Consider the following 20,550-nt stretch of genomic DNA (forward strand, 5'->3'; position numbering starts at 1 on the left):
CTCCGCCCGCACATCCACCACATACCAACAACCTAAAGTATAATCTACGATCGATGCAATCACATCACCACGAGACGAGTGCAACCACAAGTCCACCTCGACACGAGTCACTTACAGTCTTCAGGCGTCCTTCCCTCAAAGTCTGTTCAAAGGCTTGCGCAACACGCAGCCCGCCCGCCCCACAAAATCCCCACAGCCTGCCCACTCCGCCATGGCATGCCAAACCTTTCCGCTCCACTCACACCAAGACCGAGACAGTGCGTCCTGCCTCGGCGCCTAGACCGCACCAAGGATTTAGCGCGTTGGTGGAGTACGTCAGCCCAGGGATGCAGCTCCAGCAGTAGTCTTGGAAATGGCCTGAGCAGGCCGAAAATGGTTGTGCCGATGAGCGGCTGGGGGATCGTGAGGCGTGCGTATTGGGGAAGGGCGGGCTAGGGCTCTGATGGAAATTGAGATGGGAGTACTCCGAGGATAGGTGCAGCGATGTTGGGGACGATAGGCTTTATTGCTTGATCCTGCTTTTTCCCGTTTCCCGCTGTCCTTGTGTTTGCTTCCTCCATCATCGTTCGCTACCAACCCCGGTATTGCTGACGATGATGCAAACCAGCGTTCAGCCCAACCAACTCGACCAATTCACACACACGCAACATCCGACAAGTCTATCGGACCGTGATAAGGATGGATAAGCTGCAGCTCGGCGTTTTCCAGCCGTCCCCATCACGCATCTAGAACGCCGAGCCAAGCTTCCTTGAGCGTAATCAAGAAGTGGCGAAAAAAGACGTGGCTGTGGAGGCTGAGCGCGTGGATGCAGGTGTCATAGGAACCCGCGACAGCGCTCGGGTAAGTGGGCCTCCGGGGTAAGATGGGGGATGCTAACAAGTGTTAAGAAGTGAGCACTACGCACATCTTGTTTGCGTGATCTTGAAACCTTCTGTACGGCCGCGGAAACACATCATTCCATCACTTCGACATACACGGACGCACGCATACGATAGACGCAAGGACCTGCGATTTGTACGCGCAATCGTGCCTCGCTGGTTTTGCCGGTATACCCGCGCTGTTCTTCCGCTGTTCCCCCGTCATCGCTGATCCTACCACGCCTACGTTTGGCCTCTTCCCCGCACCAGAAGTGTCGAGGTCGAGACGCATTCCTTCCCCTCCCCAGCTACCAAGCTTGAGCTGCCTGCATTCCCCCACACACGTCAGTCGAACCAAGCCAACGCTGCTGCACCCGCATTCTTTGAAAGTTTGGAAACAACAATGCCTGCGGTTTCGAGCCATGGTTTTGTTCGCAGTCTGGAAGCGCGCGAATGGCGCGATACTGTTGGGCAGTCTGGAATGACGCCTACGGCGTTTAGTTTTTTGATTCCCGTGTTTGTTGTTGCTATTGTGGCGCCTTTGTAAGTTTTGCTCGGAATTCTTTTTGGACTCTTGTAAGGAACGGGGTCTTATGAGACTGGGATGGCTGGGGAAAGAATTGGGCTAATGGTTCTTGATATAGTTTGTGTATATTCTGCATTCGGAGAAAACGACAAACTGTTCCTGTTCCAGTGCGCCGCCCGCTACCAAAAGCAAAGAAGCCTGCCCTTAGGCGTGCGGAGGCGAGGGAGAAGTTGAATGAAGTCACCGAGGTGGTGAGTCTTGCTGGATCCTCGTCATCACAACATCGTGATGGCGCGGACGACGACAACGAGGGAGCGCTTGGGGTAGTAGAGACACGCTCGGTGCTCGAACGAGAATGGTAAGTTTGAACGCACGACAACACCCATTCCGACTTCAGTACTAATGTCCCTCACAGCGCGATATGTCTCTCAACCCTCCACGCCCCCGCCCCACCGGAGCCCGCCAAACTCTCCCCAGAAACACCCATAACCGATGCCGCGGCCCTACCCGCCTCGCTCCCCCAATCCACAGACCCCTCAACAACACTATCATCCTCTGATCCCTCCGACCCAACCACCACCACCACCGCAACCCCCACCCCCGACTCCCAAACCATCCTCAAGCTCCTCGTCTGCAGCCACGAATTTCACGCCGACTGCCTCGTCTCCTGGTTTGTCCTGCGCAAGACCAGCTGTCCGATATGCCGCTCCATGTACATGAGCAAGGAAGCCCTCGATCAGCACGATGAGGAGGAGAGGATTGCGCTGGGTGGCGATGCGACGCCTGCGGCGTTGGAAGCAGGGACTGCGAATCAGACACCGGCGCCGCTGCCTATGAGTAATTGGCAGTACTTCTTGCATGGGAGTGGGATCAGGAGACAGCAGGTTGTTGAGGCGAGGACGAATGCTCAGGCTCAAGCGCAGGCGGATGCTCAGCCTGCGGTGGAGTTGCAGGATCGTACGCCGCAGACGGGGGAGCAGAGTGATGATGCGAATGATACTGCGGCTGCGGCTGCGGGTCCGGCGGACACGGCCGTGCAGCAGCCAGATCAGCCGTCTAGGTCAAGGTGGCAGAGACTTTTGAGGCGGTAAGCAGTACGTGATATGAGATGGTTTGATTGAAGTGATGGCGTTCGTCTCTTGGAGCTTTAAAAAAAAAAAGAAAGCCTTCAAGAGACGAACGTCATCACTTCAATCAAACCATCTCGTATGACGACTTCGGCATGTTGAGATGATTTCACGGTCATGGGTATGCATAGTACAGCCTGTTTTCCTTTTCGAGATACCCACTGGACGCATCATGGCGTTTCTTTCACGATTGAATGAAGACAATTATCATCATGCTTTTACCCCTTCTATGAGCGTCGTTCCAGGCCGAATCCGATCGTTCATTAACGAAGCTGGCTTTTGACTCGCATCTCCTTACGCGCGAGTTCAAAATCATTTTCTATACAGTCTATCCCATAGTAGCGCGATAACCCATGGACGGTGCGCTTCCACCTCATACAAGAAAAAACTGAACAGGTCTAGAGCCTACATCGACGCTAGGTCATCTATCTAGTAGGTTTACATGTTGACGTAGGCTGCAGACCTGTTCGGATTTTTTCTCGATTGACGTGCTTCCAATGACACAAACAGTATCGGGACCCGCCCCCAGCGAGAGAGATCAAAACCCACGGTGAAGCCAAGGACAAACTTGTTGGTACCATGTATTAGAAACGGAACCCCCTCAGATCCTATACACTCCCCGCTCAAGACCCGAACCAGAAGTCGTTTTCACTCTGCGTTACAGGATCGAAGGAGCCATTGCCGGCCGTTACAAGGCCCTCGAACTGTCCCCAGCTAGCGAAGTCGGACCAGTCGAGTAGATCGAACGAGAACGTTGGGTTAGTCGCGTTGTTATTAGTGTTATTGAATACTGCTGCGCTGTCGGAGATGTCGATGTTACTGTTGTTGCTGCTGTACATCAGAGGTGGAAGATTCGCCGCAGGCGCGACGGAATCGGGGTTGGGCGTCGACATTGGTAATGAGAGGAGCGATGTGTCCTGGAAGCTGGCATTGTCGGCTACTGGTGTCGATAGTCTGCCTGACTGGCGTACTGCCTCGGTCCTAAGCTCTTCCAATACGACACAATAACGATGTGCGAGGCAGTCGGTATCACTGACTGTCTCCAGTTGTCTCTGACATTTGACACCAGCTTCGAAATATCCCTCGCACTCTACTTTGGTCTTCACACCCAGGCCTTGCTGAATGCGATGGATGTACAGCACTACCACCGCACAGAAAGCGTAGTACTGGGTGAACCAGAAAGAGCGGAAGAGGTTAGACGCCTTGAACACGTCATCTACCGAACGTACAATAGACATGGCAGCTTCGAGGCAAGCGGTGATGTTCGCCGATGCGTCATACGTTGTGCTGAGTCCGGCGCTCCAGTTGGGATGGGTGCCCATATGTGTCAAGCTCGCGAAGTCTCGCAGTAAGAAGGGTCGGTGGATAAGCAACAGCGCATGGTGGTACGCCAGATTGAGCACCGAACGCTGCCGCTGGTAGACTGGTATGAGCAACTGGTTATCGATGCGATCTATCGAGGTCGAACCGGAGAGGAATCCTGACAGCGAATTCTTCCACGCGTGCAGTTCCGATGTGTACTTCGAAGACAGCTCGATGCGCAAAGCTAGGCTGGGCGGACGGATTGAGTAAAGATCTCGCAGCACGAGAGACACGATGCGTGTCAGTTTGATGTGCTCAACTGGGGCTGTCATCAAGGAATAAGTAAGTCGCGAGGGTAGGTTGATGTAGTTCGGTTGGAGATCGTTGTCGTTGACGATGGTAGGAAGCTCCTGGATTCATTGTTTTAGTGATCGTCAACTTCGATGATGCAAGACACACTTACTTGATCGATATCCTCGTCTTTAAAAGTCCGTGGTCGGCCTAGAGCAGCCGCGAGATACTTGTCCAGTGAGTATGCCACCCAAAACAGGCGTCTTCGGCTCTCGATCTCTACATAGTCCACCTTTGTTGAGGGATCGCATTTCCTTCCACGATTCAGGCCGATAGCGAAGGCGAGATGCGAGAGCTCGCCGAAGAGACTCCAGCAGTGGTTGATACGGGATTGTGTCAGGAGGTAGAAACATTGCAGCAGTCGTGCCTGAACGCTCGCTAGTCTCACGGCGCCACGTTCTTGCAATAGTTGCGCTTCGGCTGCGCGGAAGTATCGAGCGCTATTCGACATTAGCAGAGCCTACAACAGCGGCAGTGACAACAAACCTGCTAGTCTGCACCGTACTGCCGAGTGGCATATACGCTTGTGCTTGCGCAAAGACAACCATCAACAATGCAACTTTTGCTTTGCCATCTTCTTTACTTCTCATCTCGCCTTGGGTGTCATAGAACTCCTCGACGAGCTGCTCAATCGTTGGTCGATGAAGAAAGCGATGAGTCGGTGCCGCATAGTCGAAGTATCGCTCCACTAGCCTCTGCGCATCAGGCTTCGGTGGTGGGACGAAGATGGAAAGATCAAACTCAGGGAGAGGAGCGTCGCCAAAGGTGAAGATGGTAGAGTCATGCGACAAGGAAGAATTCGTGTGCAGACGCTTCTGAATACGGATGAGAAACGAAGCTGCGCTCGAAGAGCCAACATAGTGACCTTCTTGATCTCTTTGGGCTCCCTGGGGTACTGGAGAATCTCGCGAGGAAGGGCGATTGATCTGGTCGGTAGTCATGCCTAGAGCGTTTGATTCAGGGTTGTCAAGATTCGAATAACTCGGCGGGTCGATAGGAGTCAAAGGAGTAGGATAGATGCGTGGATACTGTGTTGTCGATATCGCAGTCTCTTCTTTGGCGGACGTCCCTGAGGCTAAGCTCTCTTTCCGTCTTGAGGCTAGTGCATCTGAAGCTATCGCGGGATCGTCGACAATGACAGAAGGCAGTCTTCCTCGAGTATACGACGCAGTGAACTCGCATGGCAATCCAGACCGCAGACAGAGCGCACAGGGGCATCTTCCGGTACATCTGACCTTTTTCCTGTTCTTAGCGTTAGCGCATCCTTGGAATCTATGCAGCACCGCATGTGCGCCCAAATTCTACAAGCTCACTTCTTACATCGGTCGCACGCTCTACTGACCCTACTCCTTTCACGCTCCTCTCTCCTTCTCTTTGCAGGTGGTGATCTCGGTTCATCCGAACTTGCGCTTGCTGGGGTCACAGTCGCGACTGCTTCGATGCCGTTGGCGGGTGTCCATCTAGCAGTCGATGCATGCTTCGGCTCCACGTCGGCAGAAGCCGTTCGAGAAGGATTATTCTCGTTCATGGTTGAAGCTACGCAGTTTGTCGTTCTTGGCTGCTGCTCAGGTTCAGGAAGTGGAGTCAGAAGTTTAGAGCTCGGATAAGAACATGATGAAGAGCCGGAAAAGCCGCACGCTAAACCCAAAAAGAGGAATTGCGCACGAGGCCTCCCAATGCCCGCAGAAATATGATGTAACGCGCAGAATAGAAATAGCGGATACTGGTTATCGTCATTATATCACTCGTTGTTGTGCTACCTTTCGTAATCAAACGCGATCTCAGCTACACACCGTGGTTCTCTTGTGCACCACTCACTCATAAGCCCTAGGCGCAAACTCGACATCCAACTCCCTAATCGTATCCCAACAATGCCCCAGCACAACCTTCGCCCGCGTCCTCTTCTGCAACCCCTTAATCATCTGATGACTCCTGACCCACGCATCATGATCCCTCGCCAACCACCCCTGGGGCACGCCGTCCGCATAGTTCTCCTTGACATGATACTGATCGCTCGTAAAGACCCACGTCCCACTCTCTTTCAAATTCACCTGCATGATAGTCAGTCCAGGGGTGTGTCCAGGAGCATGATGTAGATTGATTCCGGGGGCGATCTCGTAGTACGACCCGTGGAAAGGAACCCAGTTTATGTCGAAGGTGAGGTAGTGAGGAAGGTAGACCCCTAGATCTGTTTTAGTGGCGACGCTGTAGAAGGCGTGTTTTAGTTCCAGCTCGTGGACGTAGACTGGTACGTCTTTTCCTCTGAAATGCTCTAGGCCACCGGAATGGTCGAGGTGTAGGTGGCCTATTATAACCATTTTCACGTCGTCGATATCGTGACCGGTCAGGGCAATTTGTGCGTCTAGGTTCTTGGACGCGTCGTGGTCTATGCGGGTGAAGATATCTTGGATTGGTGGACCGACGTCTTCGGGGTAGTTTTCCCCCGCGCCGGTCTCGTAAAGGATGAGGCCTTCGGTTGGGTGCTGGATGAGGATGCCGAGCATAATCAGTTTACGGCGTTTGTTGGTCGGATTTGGGTTTGATGACAAGGACGCGTTTGCTGCTCGGATAAACCATCCGTCGTCACAATCCAATGTGCCCAGGTTCAGGACCTGATGCGTGTGGTATCAGATTTGGTGTAATTGGTAAAGAGGTTCTAGTGCGGCGTACCCATAACTTGGTTCCCTGGGTTTAGTTGTTAGTATATGCTGCGTCTCGGTAATCTTGATCGCCTACGTTTGGAGCCTGGTTGATGAGATCCAGAGAAGATGCCATGATGGATGACCTACTTAGACACGTCTGACGGGGAAATTCGCCTTTAAGAACCATTAAGCCAATACTCTATGTACAGGTATATCTTCTGTGCCAATCGCGTGCTGGTTGTCGCAGGTTGCCCACAGGTCAACGTAGAACCATCGTCACTGATTCGTGACGGGTAGGGAAGCGATGAGGGGTAGCTGGATGTATGCCCCACGGTTCACAGGTAAGTGGGGCTTCTTTACACATCCGGTGGTTCGTTTAGCACATCTGGGTAAATTAACGGAGTTGGTTGGCTGGGGTTGAGCAGGATGTGCTCGCTCTGAGACCCCGTTGCTGCGGCCGACGTAGATCTGTCTATGAGGACTGCGATTACCAGGATCACGTATTGTTTACATCACGAATACCCGATGTCTTGACTTTTGAGTCAGCCTTCAATTCTGCGGCACCTACTCGCGACTACACAGAAGCCGTCAGTGGTCCGACTGAGGGCATACAGACTGAACCGTTGTCCATTATACCATGAAGCCAAGCTCGCATGCACAAATGTATGGTGGACAGTGGCAAGTAAATGGGTACACAGGAAAGGTCAGGCGGAGAATTGTTTGAAGCGGAAAGAACGAGTTACTGTGCCCCCCATAGTCGACACGCATGGCGGATATGAACTGTATGGTTATAGTGAAGATACCCAGAGATTGACGAAGTGCCCAGAAAGCTGAAAGTGTAACAGAGATTGGACGTGCCCTGCGAGACACCCTTCTGGCTTCAAGAGGTAAGTGTGATGCCCTACTGTTGAGATTGATATTCTTGCCGAGTCTTCATTGACTCGTATGACGTCCCAATGTACTCACGGTTAGCAGTTTGAGAATTGTGACACTATGCCGCTAGGCGATTCGAGAAATATCGGAAAGCTGATAAGTGCAGGAACCTTCTTTTACCCTCCACAGCCACAGCGCTTTCCGGATCTCGTCAAGCGACTCTACTTTGTCCTCATGAAGCAGACTGACGCTTTGGCTGCACGTCGCACTGACGTAGCAACGCAATTGTCCGTGTAGTGCCGTAAGCACGTCTCTCGGAGTCCAAGCTGAAGTACAAATACGCGCGATATGCCGTAAGACTTGTACGTTGGCTAAGCCTGTGGTGGCTCAGACCGTAGTGTAGAAGATGTCAAATCTCAAAGCCACCTTCCTGTTAAAGCCACTGCGGTGAGACCGCCCTTGGCGTGTCGGACGAGATTACACGTTGCGCGGTCGTCGGCGTGGTAAGCACGAGAACGGCGTAATTGCCTGTGCAACTCGAGTAAGGAGCGTGCTCTCCTGCGAGCTCTTTCTGTATCGATGAGGCTCTTGCTCGAATTGAACCTCAGTCGTACGACAACTGATACGATGTCAGTTCAGCTGGAGAATGACGTCGGGTTGGTTAGTCGCAATCCACTTGGGAACCATGACCGGAAGGTTTATTGACGCGTGGAACAGCGATCGTCGCCGGGTTTTGGATTTTGTGGGGTGTTCAGACGGTTCCATGATTCAGCGCGGGGCAGCTTGAGATGAAACGTAACCAAAGGGTTATCTACGCGTCAAGAGTCCATAGGAGCGGCGAGGAAAGCAGTCCAATACGTTGGCGCGATGCGGTGAGTGGAACAAAGAAACATAGAATGTGGTGGTTGAGGCAGGTGCGGGCCGGCCAAGTGAGCGGGCGTCACCCTCCCACCGGGCGCGCTGGGCAATCTCCGGTCGGCAAGAGGTCTGGAGAAGGCATGCGACCCACGACCAGTCGATAGCGACGCCCCTTTTCTCCAGAAAAGTCGAGCCATGCCAGGGTCCTTTTTTGATCTCAGTGTCGTCGCATACGTCTTTGCTTTTCAATTGCACCATCTGCCATAGCATTGACGCTGTTACGTTGCTCAAACATAGCCCGGGAATACCTTCGTCGCTGCACTCTGGACCGCAGTCGCAAGGTGCTGTCTCGCCCCAACCCTTTCATTTCCCCTTCATTTCGCTTTGCAAGCCGCTATTCTCCCCGGGGACCAACTCTATGACCAGGACCAGCCTGCGCCTCACATGATGAGTGATGAGGCTGTGAATCCCGCTGGCCATGCCGCGGTGGAGACGTCCGAGGCCTCGAATCCGTTGTCACAGGTGCCGTCGAATGTACACAGCATCACGTCGACCAAGGGCCCCGCGTCACGATCATGGCTCAGCGGTGTACGCCGGCCACGCACTTCGCCAGGACCTCGCGCTTTCTCCCTGAAGCGCACGCTACTGAGTGCAGACGACGACCGCAGAGACTCGGCCTTAGCACCGCCAAATGGCACTACCAGCAACGAGCCACCTTCACCGAGCAGCCTGCGCAAGACCCCCAGTCTGCCTGCTATTGTTGTGCAGGATGAACGCGCCGCAGGCACCAAGAGTCAGGCGTCACAGCGGCAGTCACTCGACGCCGGCGCAACGTGCGAAGACGACGCCAACTTCTCCGGTATAGACACGTACATCCCCACTGGCAGCTTCGACGACCTCTCCTCGGACGCGCAGATATCCTTTTCGAAACGGGGCAGCATGATGTTGGGCGGCAAAAAGGCAAACAGGCGGAGTAAACAGATGGACCTCCTGGTGGAAGGCACGCCTGCACCGACCACACCACCGCGACAAAGGGAGCAGGCGCAACCCGCCGACTCACCCAAACCAGACCCCTCACCACCCGCTCCCGCCGCCACACACCTCTCACCGCGATCCACCTCACGCTACTCGACGCGAACTCGATCGGCCAGCCATCGGGTACTGTCGACCGACGAGATGACAATGTCGCGCAAGGTCCGCTGCATGTACGCGCATGGCAATGAGAGTGCTGTCAATTGGGATACACCTGAGGGCGAGACGAGCAGTGTCCAGAACAGCTACTTGGGCAACAGCGGCGTTACCAACACTCCGGCTAATGGCTCGTCGGTGGCCGCGGAGGGCAACGAGGACACCAGCTCGCTGATGAGCTCACGGCACGGAAGCGTCATTGTCAAAGAGCCTACAGAGGCAGCTGGTGGACTTGAGGACTGGGCGGATCTTGAGGGCGGAGAAGTCGACCGGTACGGCTTCATCATACCCAAAAAGACCAAATCGAAATCCAACGGCGATGGCCTCGACGGCCCCGACGAACCCCGCATGCACCGAGTCACAACAACACTACAACTGCTATCTGAGGAGCCCAGGCGGCGGCGCCTAGGTCGAAGCGCATCAAGAGCACGCTCCGTAGACCCACGCACAGGCTCACCCAAGCGGCGACTTTCTGGCAAGTCCTCTAGGCCCGCCAGATCCATCTTTTCGGGTCGGACGTCAGACTCGCACAGCAACCACAAACCCCTACGACACGCGACGAACAGGCTACCTCACAACCGAGACCGCAGACTAAGAGACGAGGCGAGCGATATGCTCAAGCTGCCCCCGGGTTTGGCTGAGGTTGCGGAACAGGAAGAAGGAGGAAGAGCTGCCCAGGCGATGAAAGCAAAGGAAATCGAGCGCAACGAGAAATGGCGTAGAATGGCCAAGGTTGTCAAAGCGGGGGCAGATAAAGGCGGCATGCTATTCGATTTCGATACCAAAGACCCCAAAGTTATATCTCGCACCTGGAAGGGCATCCCGGATCGCTGGAGGGCGACTGCGTGGTATTCGTTCCTCGCTGCCAGCGCCAAAGCCGACCCGAACAGTCCGACGGAAGAGGAGCTGATCGAAAGTTTCTATGAGCTGCAACTGGAAAGTTCTGCAGAGGATGTGCAGATCGATGTAGACGTGCCGCGCACAATCAACAGACATATCATGTTCAGGCGGCGATACCGTGGAGGACAGAGACTACTGTTCCGCGTGCTCCATGCAATGTCACTTTACCTCCCCGAGACGGGCTACGTCCAAGGCATGGCGGCACTTACCGCAACGCTTCTTTGCTATTACGAGGAGGATAGAGCCTTCGTCATGCTAGTGCGGCTGTGGCAGCTCCGAGGCATGGAGAGACTTTATGAAGCCGGTTTTGAAGGACTCATGGACGCTCTAGATGACTTCGAGCTGAACTGGCTGCAGGGCGACGATGTCGCGAAGAAGCTAGTAAGTCACTACTGAAGAGGCTGACGTCCTGGCATACATGCTAACCAGAATTTCCAATAGATTGACCTTGGCATTACCTCCACCGCGTACGGTACCCGCTGGTATCTGACCCTATTCAACTATTCGTTACCGTTCCCAGCTCAGCTACGCGTCTGGGACGTGTTTATGCTACTGGGCGACAAGTCTCATTCCAACTCGCCTAACTCCAAGTTTAGTGGAGACATGGATGTGCTACACGCAACCTCGGCTGCGCTCATTGACGCGACAAGAGAGATATTGCTCGACTCTGACTTTGAGAATGCGATGAAGGTGTTGACATCTTGGATTCCCATCAAAGACGAAGAGCTGTTGATGCGCGTAGCGAAGGCTGAATACAAGATGCGCAAGAAGCGAGCCAATGCCTAAGCGGTAGGCCGGCGCTTCGGATTCCTGGAACTTGACACCGACCCGATGGAAACGCGCGTGCCCTCGCAAGCGGCTGCATTGCAAGTTGCAGCGCGGTACACTACCGAACACGGAACCATATCCAAACGAGTACTTTTCCTTCCACACCATTTCTAGAAGCCGGCAGTCGATCTTTCAAACTGGTGGCTTGCGATGATTTTCCACCGGAAACATGGCTACAACGTGGCTGGCACGTTTTCCAAGATTTGCGACATCATTGATGTTTGTTTTTCCCGGCTATTCCAACTACACGTCCAGGTTTTTACCCGCGACATATCACTTCCCCATTACCGCTTGGGCGCCCATTAGCGGTGCAACGTGGACGACACCGCCATCAACGTGGTATGAGGAATGCTTGACTCGCTCACGTTTGGGCCACCTTTCTCCGAGGATGTTTCGGGACAGCGTCCTTCCGCCCGATGGTTGGGTCCTGTGTTGCGATGACTTCTTTTCTTTTGTTCATCTGAGGACAAACTCAGACGGCGGCGCATGCATGGAATGACCCTTTATCAAGATACCTCTTGTTTTCTTTTCTGCCTGCATTTTCACCGGTCAAGACATATGGAGCATCACCATTACATATATTCAGTACAATTGGGACCACATGTAGTAATATAATAGTTAATCGCCTACCAACATGGATGTGTTGCCGTTAAGGATCAGTTTATACATAGAACATGTTCTCGAATATTGAAAGCTTCTGGAAGGGCAAAAGATTTGCACATAATAGATGCGCTTTGGTGCAAGATCGCCGTCTAAAGATAAATTCAAGACCAAATGGAAGTGATCATCGCTTCGTTGGCGGTTGACTGACAGCCCGGCGGACGGACTGCGGCGACGGGTAACAGGGAGTGCTGCTGGGTTGATCGGGTTGTGGCTCCACGCACGGGAGGGTAGAGAGATCGGGAAGGTCGACGGGCGATCTTCCAAAGTTGCGGTAACTCCTACGCCGAGTACAACATTTGCTCAGGCAAGGTATCCAAAACTCGCAGGTATAGCGGCGCACGTGATTATAGATCTAGAAGGAACGCTGATTAAACCTAGTCTCCATGCCTCTTACCAGGCCGGCTATGAAAAGCGGGAGCCAGAGGGGTGTCTAAGACGTACAAGCACAAGAATGAGGCACAGGTGTTGCATTCGGGCAGATACTTCAGCCGACGTACAGCCTAATGGTGGAAGAATACACGATCAACACTCGTGCTGGGCGAGCAAGTATTGCCCGAGTGCAGTACTCGTCCGGTGTACAATTGTATATGTTGTGTCGGTAAAAATAACCAAGTGGTCCGGATATAGTTGCGTTGGTGCCCGATGGGGCAGTCGCAGATGCCGATTCGGGTGGCAAACTGCCGCGACCTCCTGCCCCGACTAAGATATTTGCCTCCCACTACGCGTACAAGTTTGCCCCCCTCAACTACCGCGTCCTCGTAAGTGGGCGACTGCTTCGACTATCTGCTTCCGTCTCAAGTCGCAGTCGGCTACCCCGAAGGTGAGGACAGCATGTCGTCTTCCGTGTACGGGTGCCAGACCCGGTTTGATCAACAAGACCAGAGCAACTCGACGCTGATCTATGGTCTGATTTTCTCAATGTGAAGCGAAGATCAGCAAAACTTTCCCTCGATCTGGACATCAACCATGTGCAGGTTGCAACAACCTTCCCGCGACTACGCCACTTGCTACAAATAATTGAGGAAAGGCAAGCGATGGCGAGATGCAAGTCTTGTCGGAGGTTTACACCCTGGAGGACTAGCCGGTGAATAGTCATTCACATCTCGGTACGCTAATCGGCTGACTAGCCACGGTTCCAATGGCCTACACAACGGAGACGACGGATCGACCGCAGTGCTGCAGCTTATGTGCGTCCAATGCAGCTGTCAGCGACTACCCGTCTGGCATTGTCTCGTCTGTCGCAAGGCATCGCGATCAGAGAGAGTACGCCGGCTCCTCTTGTCCACTGACTACTGCTGCAGGAGTGCGTTAGCAGCTGCTTCGCGCTTAGCTCTTTGTCTTTGAATCTCCGATCATGACATGAGGCCATCATCCAACAGAGCTAAGGTGCAAGCTTGAGTTGAATTGGAGGCTCTACTTCTGTTTTTATTCATCCCTACTGCAAGCCTCGTCATTTCCACGATTGAAGATGCTTGGCTCTTCCCGCACGGCAGGAACAATATGCTTTGCTGGTGTGTTTGGAGCATGCCGCCATGAACAGACAGAACGCTTGTCCCTTGCTGAGATGTAAACGCTGTTGGCGAAGGTGAACACAACCCCTCTAGCGTTGAGAATCCACCGGTATGGTCCTGGCTGCAAGCCTGGCCTTCTCAGAGCAGGCTACACAGATTGGCTGTCAAAAGCCTGCCGCATTTTGTCCGTGTCTTCCTTGAGACACTCGTTCTCGTTGGTCTTCACACCCGTCTTGACGACGTGCCGTCCAGAAGAAGCAAAATCCTCAATAAGACGATTACTAAACCCACTCCGACTCCTACGTGACCAATCCGGCGGTTTCAGGTCGAGGGATTGTCGAATCCGTGAGAAAAGCAGAGCCTTCGCCGCACAATCGCCCCAGAACGATGTTGTCTCGTCAACAGCAATTTCGCCATGGTGTCCCCATTTCGACTGCTGTTATGATGCTAAGCAGCGCTGGGGTGCTTTGATTGGTTCCAGGACTAGTCAGCCGGGGCCGGAAATCATACTCAAAGATCCTTCGTACAGATCCGGTGCGCCGCGAGTTTCACGTAGATCCGCTGCATGAACAGGATAGGTATAGCTTAAGCGCCGACGCGGAAATTTACGTTTCTAGTCGATCGTTCGAGCCAGCACCAGGCGCTCGGGGATTGCGCAACGCCGCGTCTGTTAACCCTTCCCTTCCCAAGGATGGCTTGCGAGCTGTCATCTGCGTGTACATTACGGGCTGTGGTGGGAACGCACAGTCAGTGCTGGCGTGTCGCTAATTACACAGAGCTACTGACGGAGAGCAGCGCGCACGCGAGGATCAGCAGATTGGTTGCCTCTTCGCGCATCTCCAGCACCTCCAACTACTCCAAGTGACACTCTTTCGGGTCTTGCGTCGGCTCGATGATCGGTCGTCTTATCGATTGAGCATGCCGTCTGTCACGCTATGTAGATCCGGAGGGGTCCCTCAAGGCTGACAGGTTGAAGTCGGTCCCTTGCTCCGTGCCACCACTGTGCTTTTCATCCAGGCACCCTCAGCCGTTGACGCTATGACGGCATGTGTATACTTGTTCGGGCATCACACTAAACTGGGAACAGGTTCTGCAACAGGGCCACAGGATACATTTCCACCAATTCCAAGGTTTCGCGTTGAAGCACGGCGGCTCTTAGAACACGAAAACCTCATTTCACGCTTCCACTTCGGGACATTACATGGCTGAGGTCTGACGATGGTGACGACCCTTCATTTCCTATCATGCAAGCTGGTCAAGCTAGGTTGAGCCAGTTCACAATCCGGGCAGCGGTAATCTTGCGCTCGCTTCCTCCCGGACGTTTGACCCTGCTGGCTGGTGTTAGCGCACGGCTCAGATTTCCCAGGCCACGCCATCCAGTCCACATGCCTTGAGCCTCGCTCTCAGCCACAGGCACAGATGCCACGAACCTGGCAGCGATGGCGGTCCAGAGCAGAGCTGCACGACAAATTACCGAATGCGTGCTGGATGCCATTCCGTCCAGTGGAGGCATTGTGATCCAATTTGCGGTCATCCGCTGCGGCCTCACGATCGCGACAGCTGAGCGGTTCAGTACGACCAGAATGGTGCCGAAATATTCGAGCTCATTCGTCATCCTGTACAGCAGAACAAGGCGGTCGCACTTGGTGTATATGAACATCAATCTGTTCACTTCCAAGCATACAGGCGTCATGGGATGCTAGAGGCCAGTGTGGCAGTATCCGCGACGCCAACTCTAAACGTCTAGCCTCAGGCCAATGTATCATCAAACTACCGTCGCTGAGTTCGAGCTGAACTTGCTTGGCTCGCGAACGGGACGTAAGTAGTTTTGCGGCATATACCAGCGCCACAAGTGGGAACCGCTACCAGATTTTGCATGAGCCGGAGGCCTTCTCCAGGCGCGTCACATGGTGGGACTACAAGAACGCGCACTACCACTTCCAACAACATTGCACTTGCTGACAACCATCCCGTTTCATGCATATCCCTGCAAAGGTCCCCTCCCACCTTCGCGTACTCAACGCCACATATCGCCCGTCCTTGACGTACGGCCTGCCGTTTGCTCGTGCTACTCTCAAGCCATTGCGGCCGTCATCCCCGTTGGTTGGTCCAATTCCAGTCGGCCCTCTTCCCTTCTTGTGCACTATTCCCCACCGTTGCCCATTTTCACTTGCCTCTCTCTAATCTGGACTTGATCGACCACGCCGGCCCACGCGAGCTTTTACGGGGCTTGATCTTCGTTGCATGCAGCGTCGCCTGTTACTCTTCCATTTGGTCTTTGTCGCCCTGCTTTAACGGCGAATCACATCGGGGCTACTGTGCCAGGGACATATTAAGCCTAGGCCCTAGGGCAACGGCTACGATCCTATCCCGGGCCATTTGTGGATGGTGGTCCCGGTAACGTAGTCTGGTGAATAAGTATGTACACTGTTCCTTCTCCTTCCGGACCTACGAATTTTGGCGCCACCCACCGACTCATTTCAATGTTGAATTGCTCCCACGACATCTACCATATCGGCTCCACCTACCTCCATGTTGCTCACACTCTCTAACCCGGTCAAGTCCGATTTCGAATACAAACCTCATGCCTACTCTCCAGCCTTCTCATCCTCTTCGACTTCTCGTTACTCAAGCAGGCACCACCGTGGGCTATCTCCACCTCCAGAGGCAGTCAACTCCTCACACACCATGGGCACACCTCATCGAGGACTCCCTCCTCCCTCGGCGATGACGCTGCCAGATCCTGCACGAGGACCTCCATCAATGTCATCGTCATTGGGCCAGTTACCCCCAGCGCCTTCGCAATGGCAAGGTGCAGAAGATGGGATGAAGAACTGGTTGGCGGCTAAAGCTGAAGAAGAAAGACGTAAGCAAGAGGAGGAAAAGACGAGGCAAGAGACTTTACGACTTGAGCAACGCAAGGTCGAGCAGTCCATGCTCCGAGAGTCTATGCAGGGAGGAGTACCACCTCACCTCGTACCTATTATCTTCGCTGGCATTGGCGGAGGCAACCTCGCGAACATCAGTGCCGAATGGATACAGCAGTACACGACTCAGGTTCAAGCTGCCCATCAACAAGCGCAAGTTCAGGCACAGGCACAACTTTCCCCAGATCTTCGAAGAGACCCGAGATTGATCGGACAGCAGCAACCAGCAGTGTATCCTGGACAGCAGCAACCAGCCCAGCCTGTACTACCTTCGACGTCAGTCCTACCCGGGCAACCAGTGCCGACGCAAATCCAACCTCCTCCGCTTTCCGCAAGTGCGTACAGTGGTGGACAAACATCACCGCACTCACGAGCTGCACAAGCCGGTCATGGAGGCCCTTCTGCAGCAGCTCCACGGTCATTACCTCAGTCACAACTCCCCCGATTGACTACGAACGAGATGACGGTACAACAACCCCCTGCAGCACCTGCAGGCGTGCAGCAATTACAGCAGACGCAGACGCAACAACAAGAGCAATCCTCCCCTTCGATATACTTTCATCACTGGGTACCTCCGTCCTCGGCTTCACAAGAAAAGAGTGCTAGTGGAAACCCGCCAGCCACGCCATCAGGTAAATACAAAACTTCGCCTGTTCACCAGTCACGGCAACGTGCTGCGTCGCATGCGTCTGACCTAGAATACACCAGCTCCCCCAAAAAGCGCAAGGCTCAAGGCCCTCACCCCCCTCCACCGCCGCCTACATCGGCGCCAGGATCATACACATCACCATCCTTCTCGCACATATCGTCGTCATCGACATCGACACCTGGGAGAAGAGGACACGCTCGAAACCGATCAGACGCATCCACGAGAGCGGCGGAAGGCTCCAGTGGTTCCTTGAGCCGACGAGGCACTATCTCGGGGCTTGCGCACGAGACAATTGTGCGGCAAGGCGATATAGCAGAAGAAGCAAGGGACGCAGACGACAAGGCACAACCCAAATCGGATCACGCATACGCAACACCGCCACAGCGGAATGAAGGTCGTGGTCAGGGCCAGCAGAACTACGCGCCGGCCTCAACATCTGCTCAACCTGAAACGCCAAATCACGCGACAAGTCAGCAATGGAATCGAGGCTATACGTCATCACCCAAGAGAGAAGCGGGTGACCATTAGACTGGGACGCGATTGCAGCATCGCAACTGCACGAATCCGGATTGGCGGCTATTGCGATCGCTATCGGTCCTTCGATAAGCTCACATCTCTTGCAATTCACCCGAGCGGACGCGAAAGCGAGTATGAAGAAGTCGGCACGGCAATCGGGCATCAAGCAAGAAATCACGCCGCTTGCTGACGAAGGCAAGAGAAGGTGCGATTGCGATTATCTGCAGCAGTTGCAAGCGAAATGAGACACAGAACATCAAGACATCCAGACCTCACATTCCGGCCTTTCCACTTCATCTCAAAATCTTAGTGCACGGCCCCGCAACCCCACCTAAGGAACCCTCTCACGTTCCCTCATCTCATGAAATTGCATCGCAATGTCGCGGTTCGCGGGCTGCATACACACGTCACGCATTCGACCCAGTCTTTTTCCTTTGCTCGCACAGGACGCACGCCTCGCCCGAGATGACAACAAAACATGTTGTTGTTGCAATCGCGAAGAACGGACGTTATTTCCGGATCCTGCCGTTGACCCCCTTTGAGGAAGGCTCCGATCTACTGTACAGGCTGCATATCTAGGCCTTTTCCTTTTTTGCAATCGAAGACATGCTGGTTATATCTGGCGTTTTATCGCGGCGCATCGGCACCCAGTCGAGTCTTAGCATGACTTCAACATTTTCCTTTCGTTGGCATGGCCGAAGAGGATACTGCAGCTAGGGTTGCTGCTATCAGACGGCGGCCTGTTCTGCATACGCCGCTTCCCCGCCTCCCGGCTGCATCGTCTATCTTGATCTTGGTGCCTCTGGTCAGCAGCCGCCGCCGCCACCACCGCGTCTTGGTTACTCACTATGCGCTTGCGAACCCCGCACGTTGCGAAACATGCGACGTTTGGTACTCTGGATGCATCTCGTAACGGCTGCAGTACGGGCATTATTCCCATTCTCGCTGGTCGGTCACTGTCCTGCGCGGCTTACCTTTGCGAGCTCGACTTGGGTTGCTATACTTGGTTCGCATCGAGTTCTTTTCTTGGCCACGGCTCTTAACGCGCATCGTTAAGCGCCGACTCCACGCCTATTCTTGCGCAGCGGATTGCATAACTTCATACGAACGGCTTGGTCCGAACATTGTATCGCACTTTCTCGTATTATACCCGGTGTTCTCTTCAATATTCGCTTCGGAGTAAGCTTCCTGTTGCAATCCTCTTTAGACTTGTTCTCTTCCGAGTTGGGCGCTGGGGGCTCGTGTTAGAATTGACCGGCATTTTGGTCGGGTCTCTCTTGGCAGGTACGCTATCGAGTTGGGACCGTTTATGGTATCAGGCATACCACCGGGTAGCTCTCGATATTGCGTCAACAACCAGATCGCAGGATTGCGATACGCTACAAACACGCCGTATACGGTGACCTATACTACATCACACCTTTTTTTCCTTTGTCCAGTACCATCATCACGAAATGTTACCTTTGGGTTTCTCTGTTGGCTATCAGAATGTTCACGTATACCCCTGTTTACCCATTTTTAGATGGGCTATTCCTTTCGGCATCTCGCTCGGCTTTACATTCGGCATCGCTTGTTAGTTGGCTCCATCGCCAAACTATCGTTCTTTCTATTCTCAGACCTGTACATACTTTTTAGGAGGCGGCGACTTTGCATTATGGAGTATCTTCGGTGGCGGAGGAGGGGAATTGGGGAAGCTAGACGGCATGGGTTAGATGGCAAGCGAGCAGGTAGCCTTGCGCTTGCGGCAAGGCCGTTGCATCGGACGTTGTTTGTATACAAAAGATCGCCGTTAGACATGGTGTCGGATGTCGACTGCCCCGTGTTTAGTGCACTTGGCGGGTGATCGTCTGCGTCTTTCCCTATCCAGTAGCGAGGTCTACTCCGACCAATATCACCTTGTTTGCATGCACACTATACATCACTCTTGCACCGTGTTCTTTTCTTTTCTCATTATTAGACTCAACTACGTATGCAGGAGTACAAGGGCGGTGAAGGTAGGGCCTTGCAGCGCTGGGTGTTTCACCTTAGGCCTTGCAGTAGTAGTATGATTGGGAGATTTCGAATGTGTTGGTCTTTGCGATGATCGGTCGGAATGTGGAGGCACTTTGGCCACGTAAGGTTATGCATACGGATGTGCCGACGAAGTTGTGTAACTGTCTGTTTCCTTCTGCTCGCACAGGGCGACGGGGTGTTGTTTGGGGAAAGAAGAGCGCTTCTTGTAAACTTTGTTGACGGATTGGGATATCGGCAGTGGCGGTGAGAGGACTCAGGTTCTGCTGCCAATCGGGTGGCTTTGGTTGAATGTGTGAGTATTGAACATAAGATGCTTTTTTATCATTGACCGGCACTTCAACGCAGGTGTCAAGGCTCTACTATAGCTTTGCCGAATCGCTCAAATGCTCCATGCTCCGATGATAGTGTGCTTTTCGCCTAGGTGTAGCAACTTCGATACCTAAGTAAAAGTACAATGCGCTTTCAACTCATCGTATAACGTATCACACCACTGCAGTGGCTAATCAAACTGTAGTTGAATGTGTGTGAGAACGACAACACCTCCCAGGTGATTCGATAAAGCGTCTATGCGTTACCGTAGTACTGTGGTTGTTGGTGGAGCTGAGCCAATCGATTTCAATTATGAGATAAATCTACGCAGTAAGTCAGATAGCTGTGAGTACACCAATGACGAAAATCTCATTTATTTCACCTCTTACCAAGGTTGATGTCCGTGGAGTAAAGATGGAGTTATGCAGCCACAACGAAATGCTTCTGCGGCGGGTTAGCACAAATCAGCCACAGACTCTGCCCCGCCTCGTGGCGCATGCGTGGACCCCA

The 20,550-nt window shown here is 53.5% G+C and overlaps 5 protein-coding genes across 5 annotated transcripts; 3 read left to right on the top strand and 2 right to left on the bottom strand.

Moving 5' to 3' along the window:
* Window positions 1-1,738: 1,738 nt before the first annotated feature.
* Window positions 1,739-2,474, top strand: J4E93_004813 (uncharacterized protein; the record flags this gene model as incomplete). The annotated part of the gene is made up of 2 exons (XM_049342739.1): window positions 1,739-1,745; window positions 1,861-2,474. The coding sequence occupies 2 exons, from the start codon at window positions 1,739-1,741 to the stop codon at window positions 2,472-2,474; spliced, it is 621 nt and encodes a 206-aa protein (XP_049199739.1).
* Window positions 2,475-3,133: 659 nt separating this feature from the next.
* J4E93_004814 (uncharacterized protein) lies at window positions 3,134-5,104 on the bottom strand (the record flags this gene model as incomplete). The annotated part of the gene is made up of 3 exons (XM_049342740.1): window positions 3,134-4,222; window positions 4,276-4,603; window positions 4,686-5,104. 3 exons carry the CDS (start codon window positions 5,102-5,104, stop codon window positions 3,134-3,136), a joined length of 1,836 nt encoding a protein of 611 aa, XP_049199740.1.
* Window positions 5,105-5,977: 873 nt separating this feature from the next.
* Window positions 5,978-6,837, bottom strand: J4E93_004815 (uncharacterized protein; the record flags this gene model as incomplete). Its single annotated transcript, XM_049342741.1, has 2 exons — window positions 5,978-6,723; window positions 6,834-6,837. 2 exons carry the CDS (start codon window positions 6,835-6,837, stop codon window positions 5,978-5,980), a joined length of 750 nt encoding a protein of 249 aa, XP_049199741.1.
* A 2,146-nt stretch (window positions 6,838-8,983) lies between these two features.
* On the top strand, window positions 8,984-11,410 carry J4E93_004816 (uncharacterized protein; the record flags this gene model as incomplete). The annotated part of the gene is made up of 2 exons (XM_049342742.1): window positions 8,984-11,005; window positions 11,066-11,410. The coding sequence occupies 2 exons, from the start codon at window positions 8,984-8,986 to the stop codon at window positions 11,408-11,410; spliced, it is 2,367 nt and encodes a 788-aa protein (XP_049199742.1).
* Window positions 11,411-16,314: 4,904 nt separating this feature from the next.
* On the top strand, window positions 16,315-17,730 carry J4E93_004817 (uncharacterized protein; the record flags this gene model as incomplete). Its single annotated transcript, XM_049342743.1, has 1 exon — window positions 16,315-17,730. The coding sequence occupies one exon, from the start codon at window positions 16,315-16,317 to the stop codon at window positions 17,728-17,730; it is 1,416 nt and encodes a 471-aa protein (XP_049199743.1).
* Between the last annotated feature and the right edge of the window lie 2,820 nt (window positions 17,731-20,550).

The sequence above is a fragment of the Alternaria ventricosa genome (genome assembly GCF_023758065.1).
Source record: "Alternaria ventricosa strain BMP 2768 chromosome Unknown scaffold_7, whole genome shotgun sequence".
NCBI lineage: Eukaryota > Fungi > Ascomycota > Dothideomycetes > Pleosporales > Pleosporaceae > Alternaria > Alternaria ventricosa.